We start from the raw sequence: 8,008 nt of genomic DNA, 5'->3' as shown, positions 1-8,008 counted from the left end.
TATGCTATAGTGTAGCTTGGAAACGGATGCTGATCTACATAGACGTACAGAGGCCCATTATCAGCAACCATCATTCCTGTGTTCCAATGGCACGTTGTTGTTACTAATGCACAACTGAGCAAGAAGGAACAAGTACATTAGAGTGGTATAGTTTGAGAAACATGAGCGCCAGCTCATCATGTATCTGATATGCTTCGATATACAATTTATGTACCCGCCTATAACAGCGTCTCAACGTCAACATGAAGATGCGACTCCCAGGATGCTGGCCTTCTAGGCAGAGTCTCTCTGTCCAGTCTACAACCGTTCACAGTGAAGAGGTGACTCCATGATGCTGCCTTCTAGGCAGAGGTTCTCTCTGTCCAGTCTCAACGTCAACGTGAAGAGGGTGACTCCAGGATCTGGCCTTCTAGGCAAGGTTCCTCTATCCAGTCTCAACGTCAACAGGGAAGAGGCGACTCCGGGATGCTGGCCTTCTTAGGCAGAGTTCCTCTGTTCCGTCCAACGTCAACAGTGAAAGAGGTGCTCCAGGATTGTCTGGCCTTCTAGGCAGATTGCCTCTCTCGCTCTAGTCTCAACCGTCAACAGCTGAAGGGTGATCTCCGGATGCATGGCCTCTCTAGGCAGAGTTCCTCTGTCCCAGTCTCAACGTCAACAGGTGAAGGGCGACTCCGGATGCTGGCCTTCTAGGCAGAGTTCCTCTGTCCATTCAACGTCAACAGTGAGAGGTGACTCCAGGGATGCTGGCTTCTAGGCAGAGTTCCTCTGTCCAGTCTCAACGTCAACAGTGAAGAGGTGACTCCAGGATGCTGGCCTTCTAGGCAGAGTTCCTCTGTCCAGTCTCACGTCAACAGTGAAAGAGGCGACTCCGGGATGCTGGCCTTCTAGGCAGAGTTCCTCTGTCCAGTCTCAACGTCAACAGTGAAGAGGCGACTCCGGGATGCTGGCTTCTAGGCAGAGTTCCTCTGTCCATCACAACGTCAACAGTGAAGAGGTGACTCCAGGATGCGGGCCTCTCTTAGGCAGAGTTCCTCTGTCTCAGTCTTCAACGTCAACAGTGAAGAGGCGGACTCCGGGATGCTGGCCTTCTAGGCAGAGTTCCTCTGTCCAGTCACAACGTCAAAGTGAAGAGGGATCCAGAGGTGCTGGCCCTGTTCTAGGCCTAAGTTCCTCGTGGCCATGTCCAGTGCAACAACCGTCACACAGTGAGAAGAGGCTGACTCCAGGAAACTGCGCCTTCTAGCAGATCCGTCTGTCCAGTCGTTCGAACGTCAAGCAGTGAAGAGGCTGCTCCAGGGTGCTGGCCAATTTTAGGCAGAGCTTCCTTTCTGTCCAGTTCAACGTACGAACAAAACAGTCGACGAGGTAGACATCCAGGATGCTCCCTGTCTAGGCAGAGTTCCTCTGAGTCCGCAGTGTCTCGTGTTTCTTTGCCATCTTATTCTTTTATCTTTTTATTCCAGTCTGAGATATGGCTTTTCTTGTTCAACTCGATACCCTCTGTGTCTCATAGCCTCTTTTTGATTTTGGTAAGATGCTCCGAAGGTAACACTTTGACCGAAAAGTTGAGAAAAACAAACCAAAAAAAGAGTCTCTGGATTCAGTTCTTTATTAGTATTTCGTTGAAACAACTAGATGTATTTTACAGTGCGGGTTTGGTCAGAAACCGGCATTTAGGCCTAATAATGATCCATCTGTCATTGTACTATTTATGCCACACTCATTTACATATTGACTTGCTGAACCCTTCGTGTTTTTCCAGGTATTTTCAGATGTTACTCTCACTGTAGATCCAAACACTTTCATAGAGCCTAACCAGGTGAAGTACATTCTCACTGAACGTGGTAACCGCGTTACAGGAACCTTGCATTACGAAGTGCAGGGATCATTTGATGAAATAGAGGACCTATTTGTGAAGATGTCAAGTCTAGACAGATATGTTGCTGCCCCCAATCTCAGAGACAGTCCTCTTCGTCACCAACAGCGTTCTCYGTCACCTACTTCAGTGAAACCAGTGCCGATAGTTGGAGTCGTTTGGGACTTTATCCAACAGAGATGCTCAAAGGAGCTGAAGAGAATCCAAGGGGAAGACGTCTTAATTAATAAACCTGGTGACAAAATGGTGGTGACCTTTCAAAGCCACAGAAAAGACCCGGTTCGGGTTCATTTCGCCAGAGAGCGCTTTGTCACGTTCTATCAGAGACTCGCTACAGATCTGAAAGTGAAGACTTACAGGTTGGATCCACAACACTACAAAAGCTTGCAGGGACAGTTTCCTGAACTTTTGATTGAAGGAAGCCCCAGTAAAGACAACATTACAGTGACAGGGCGTTATATACATATTGTGCTATTGGAGGATTTTCTACGGCGCTGTTCCAGTTCCGCCGTGACATCACAACGACCCCTGACACCCCAGAGAGTTAGCGCCCGAGCCTCTGGTACTACGCGCAACAAGCAGTCGGACGAGGAAGAAGAGTCATGTCCGATTTGTCTGGACGCCATTAAAGAGAACACAAAGGAGACGTTGAAATGTAAACACTCGTTCTGTAGAGGCTGTCTGGAGCAGGCGTTCAAGACCAAACCTGTCTGTCCAACCTGTGGGGCAGTCTATGGGGAATTGAAAGGGACGCAGCCAAATGGCGGTACTATGACTGTTACTAAGGAAAGATCTTGTTTGTCTGGATATGAGACGTATGGAACAATCGTGATTCAGTACCACATTCCAAGTGGAATACAGAAGGTAAACGAGTTAAACATTCAAACTACATACGAAGCCACTATTCTACCATGGGCACATAACATGCACAGCACTTCTAATTTACATCCTTCCTAGTTTACATCCTTCCTAGTTTACAACCTTCCTAGTTCACATCCTTCCTAGTTTACATCCTTCCTAGTTTACATCCTTCCTAGTTTACATCCTTCCTAGTTTTCATCCTTCCTAGTTTACATCCTTCCTAGTTTACATCCTTCCTAGTTTTCATCCTTCCTAATTTACATCCTTCCTAATTTACATCCTTCCTAATTTACATCCTTCCTAGCGAATGTCCTTCCTTCAACGAGGCGATGCCCAGAAACACATATTCTACTAATCACCTTGCATCCCCAAGCACCCACCCTTTTACGTGATCAAGATGCTAAAAATCTACACAAAGCCTTGCTCATGTCGATCCTCTTACGTTATACTCTTACTGACTTGGTCACGTAGGAGGAGCATCCCAACCCGGGTCAGACTTACCATGGTGCATCACGTACAGCGTATCTCCCAGATTCCTCAGAGGGTAGGAATGTTCTGGCTCTCCTGGCCAGGGCCTTCGAGCAGCGACTCACGTTCACTATTGGCCGATCTTCCACCACAGGCATGGAAAACATGGTCACGTGGAACGATATCCACCATAAAACCTCCAGAAGCGGAGGCACCAGTTGGTAAGTACAGTATGGATGGGATGCACTRCATTCTGTAGAATGGGTTACATATTGTAATGCGTGACTTACACGCATAATGAGCTAATTACAAGACATTTATAAACTGGGTGGTCCGATCCTTGAATTCTAATTGGTTGACAGCCGTGGTATATCAGACCATATACCAAGGCTATGACAAAACATGTATTTCTACTGTTCTAATTACATTGGTAACCAGTTTATAATAGCAATAGAAGGCACCTCGGGGGTTTGTGCTGTATGGCCAATATACCACGGCTAAGGGCTGTGTCCAGGCACCCCGCGTTGCGTGGCGGTAAATCGGCCAGGGGAGGACGGCTCATAATAATGGCTGGAACGGAGCYGATGGAATGGACTCAAACGCACGGAAACCGRYTGTTTGATGTATTTGATACCATTCCARGTATTTCGCTCCAGCCGTTACCACAAGTCCGTTTTCCACAATTAAGGTGCCACCAAKCTTCTATATTGTCCATATACCACAACCCCCCCTGGGCCTTATTGCTTAATTATAAAAAAGGGGGGTTATAAATTCTCATAACATGTCTTTCAATGCATTATACTGCATTAGAGCTGCACGATTGAAGCGTTCCCTTAAATTCCATTATAGGAAGTACAAACTCAAAAAAAGGGGGAGACAGTAGTTATGAATTTAAGTTTTGTTTTTATATCCATGGTTTCCCAGCTATGGTTACCCTGACCCTGACTACCTGAGACGTCTACAGGATGAACTGAAGGTCAAGGGGATCTATTGACATCTCGTCTYCATGTCTCGCAACTACCGATATGCAAGAATGAAGAAAAAGAGGTCACGAATACATGTGGTACACACAGCTGCTCTCGGTTAACTCTTGTGTTACTGATATTACATTTGTGAAATCAGGATTGTTACGTTCCCCAACAAGAAACAGAAGAGGAACTTAACAGTCACTGATAATCAGAACAAAACAGGTTTTTAGGAGGGGTACTGGAAGACACTCTGTACACTGAGAGTTGACTAGCATCAACAACTGGAAAACTAACGACACCCACCGTACTAACGACACCCACCATGAGCGCCCACTAGATCTGCCGAGAAGAGGCAAACAAAAGGCCACACCAAACWTAAAGACAGGAAAACAAAACAAAAAGGTGAGCAAAACACAAAAAACAGGGAGATCAGACAAAGGAATGTTTGTGTAGAAATCACACAGGGAGCGCCAACTAAAAGGTGTTAACCCTCCACATCTCTCAAGACAACCAGAGCACTGGGCTAGCCACTCTTAAATATCACCTGGGCCAGCACAGGTAAAACATCTTACCACTAACGAGACGGCAACCAGCATAAGTGTAACACATACTAACGAGGTGACACCACTCGGTGTGCCCTACGTGCTGACGTGCTGAAAAAACAAAAACCTTGACCAAAGTTTTATTTGTAGGCTGCCACTCAAAAGAAAACAACACTAAGAAATACACRGAGTTTAAGATGTAATAAAATAACAAAAAAATAATCCCATCCCCCCCCCCCATCTCCATCCAACTCCCACTTACAGAAACCATTCTGAGTAAAGAAATTAACAAATTGTGGTTTCTCAGCAAGTTTTAATTTATTGAACATAAACAAGTACATAAGCTACTATTTTCATAACTTGTAAAAAGCCCCAAAAAGCTGAATTCATTTGCAGAATAAAGAAAAAGCCATAAAAACTCAATACAGAAAATATTTGGCCTTCTTGTTGTGACAATATATTCAGTATGTATTGTTATATTACCATTAATTCATGTCTATAAGGCACCAAATGCTAAGTAGCATAATAACATAATACTTAAAAATACAAAGACATCCAGATAAAAGAAACTCACAAAACAGATGAGATCAAAATCAAAATATACCGCTGACCATCATATTGCTCATCTCCAACTGATTAACATTTCCTYTGAAATATTTGACTTAAATTTGTACTTTTGAGTTCCTTTTMAMTTTATTTTTATGGATATTCATGATGTCATCCCTTGGTACACTTGATTATGTGCTTCCAGGTGCAACAATATACCCTTTCATTAGATACATGATACTGTGTGGTACTGCTAAAAATGTCAAGATATTCTATAATGTCAGTAATACAGATTATGAAAACATATTAGTCTTTGGAATCTTAAACCAAGTCACGAAACCAACGTCCACCTGTGCTTCACTGTATGTATTGGTCAGGTTGGTATTACCACGACCGATATTAAAACAATATTATTATTAAATCATATTAATGTGATTTGGCCACTGAATTATYGAATACAAATGAACAATGTGTTGCTAATTAACTCCCCGTCTGTGTTTTATATTTGTTACAATAAACCTGACATATATTTAAAATGGTAAAATCATTAGTCATTCATTTTTGTTTTATTWAAAAAAAAATATGACCTGTTTACAGTACTGTTTTTTTAGGAAACTTAAGACTTGTACCATGTACAGAGTGGTTGGTGTCCTCTATGACCAATGTCTACTTTAAACTAACATCCATTCTTAGAAATATATCACTTACAGTGAAGACAAGGGTTAGTATACATCAATCTGAGCTCTGATTGGTCATTAAAATCACAGCAATATATATAAACAACAAGCAGTAAACACCAATGCTTAATATGTATAGAAGCCCCATAACAAAATAAAACCTATTTAAAAAATTTATTTTAGATTGGGGTGTCGATTATACATCCACCCATAGTTTTAAATCAAAAGTACAAATATCAATTTGAAATGTTTTATTTTTGAAAATAGGTGTTGAACTAGTTGTGAGTGGTAAGTGCGTGGAACTTTTGAATTGGCAGATGGATCACATCCATACAGTAATATGTATAAATTCTTGACTGGAATCAAAGTCTTTGCCATTGTAAACCAGTAGACCCCCAATAAAAAGGAGAAGAAACCAATATATACATTTRTCGGTATGATATGTGAAGGAAATGGATCTACTTCCTAAATTAACACAGCATACATTTTCGCTCATTTTTTTGACGTGTCAGTCAAAGCTCTTACACCAGGATTCAATCCGATCGGCCATTTTGGGCTATGCACCATTTAAAGGCAATGTTACCGCGATCGAGGAGATGGCCTAAGTAAACMCTGCAGATGTCGGCTCGAATGGGAAATTACCTTTAAAATGTCAACTGAGCTAAAATGCAGATCATCCGCAGTCGTGATTGAATCCTGACCTTAATGTCGATTCTACTCATTATATCGCTGTGTGCCTCAGTCTACATGGAATGGTTACCAATATAACGTGTGTGTGTGTGTATATATATATACACACACACAGTACCAGTCAAAAGTTTGGACACGCCTACTCATTCAAGGGTTTTTCTTTATTCTACATTGTAGAATAATAGTGAAGACATCAAAACTATGGAATCATGTAGTAAATAAATAAATCCTTTGCCATGACAGCTTTGCACACTCTTGGCATTCTCTCAACCAGCTTCATGAGGTTGTCACCTGGAATGAATTTCAATTAACAGGTATGCCTTGTTAAAAGTGAATGTGGAATTTCTTTCCTTAATGCGTTTGAACCAATCATTTCTGTTGTGACAAGGTAGGGGTGGTAAACAGAAGATAGCCCTGTTTGGTAAAATACCTATTTGGCAAGAACAGCTCAAAAAGGCAAAGAGAAACGGCAGTCCATCATTACTTTAAGACATGAAGGTCAGTGAATAGGGAAAATGTCAAGAACTTTGAAAGTTTCTTCAAAAGCAGTCGCAAAAACCATCAAGCACTATGATAAAACTGGTTCTCTTGAGGACCGCCACAGGAAAGGAAGACCCAGAGTTACCTCTGCTGCAGAGGATAAGTTCATTAGAGTTACCAGCCTCACAAATTYCAGGCCAAATAAATGCTTCACAGAGTTCAAGTAACAGACACATCTCAACATCAATTGTTCAGAGGAGACTGTGTGAATCAGACCTTCATGGTCTAATTGCTGCAAAGAAACCACWACTAAAGGACACCAATAAGAAGAAGAGACTTGCTTGGGCCATGAAATATGAGCAATGGACATTAGACCAGTGGAAATCTGTCCTTTGGTAGGAGTCCAAATTAGAGATTTTTGGTTCCAACCGCCGTGTCTTTGTGAGACGCAGAGTAGATGAACGGTTGATCTCTGCATGTGTGGTTCCCACCGTGATGCATGGAGGAGGAGGTGTGATGGTGCTTTGCTGATGACACTGTCTGTGATTTATTTAAAATTCAAGGCACACTTAACCCGCATGGTTACCACAGCATTCTGCAGTGATACGCCATCCCATCTGGTTTGGGCTTAGTGGCACTATTACTTGTTTTTTAAGAGGACAATGACCCAACACACCTCCAGACTGTGTAAGGGCTATTTGACCAAGAAGGAGAGTGATGGAGTGCTGCATCAGATGACCTGGCCTCCACAATCCCCCGACCTCAACCCAATTGAGATGGTTAGGGATGTGTTGGACAGCAGAGTGAAGGAAAAGCAGCCAAGTGTTCAGCATATGTGGGAACTCCTTCAAGACTGTTGGAAAAGCATTCCAGGTGAAGCTGGTTGAGAGAATGCCAAGA

The 8,008-nt window shown here is 42.7% G+C and overlaps 1 protein-coding gene across 1 annotated transcript in view; it reads left to right on the top strand.

The window, feature by feature from the left end:
* si:dkey-3h3.3 (RING_Ubox and Deltex_C domain-containing protein) overlaps positions 1–4,367 on the top strand; it is an 11,507-nt gene extending 7,140 nt beyond the window's left edge. Inside the window, exons 2-4 of the mRNA XM_024142838.2 lie at positions 1,763–2,740; positions 3,209–3,426; positions 4,130–4,367. Of these exons, the coding sequence (XP_023998606.1) occupies positions 1,763–2,740; positions 3,209–3,426; positions 4,130–4,199 (1,266 nt within the window). The 3' untranslated portion in view covers positions 4,200–4,367. The remainder of the gene's footprint in view (positions 1–1,762; positions 2,741–3,208; positions 3,427–4,129) is intronic.
* Positions 4,368–8,008: the final 3,641 nt, after the last annotated feature.

This window comes from Salvelinus sp. IW2-2015, unplaced genomic scaffold (genome assembly GCF_002910315.2).
Source record: "Salvelinus sp. IW2-2015 unplaced genomic scaffold, ASM291031v2 Un_scaffold3471, whole genome shotgun sequence".
Classification (NCBI taxonomy): domain Eukaryota; kingdom Metazoa; phylum Chordata; class Actinopteri; order Salmoniformes; family Salmonidae; genus Salvelinus; species Salvelinus sp. IW2-2015.
The sequence above is the reverse complement of the archived record's forward strand: the minus strand, read 5'-3'. Positions and strand labels throughout refer to the sequence as shown.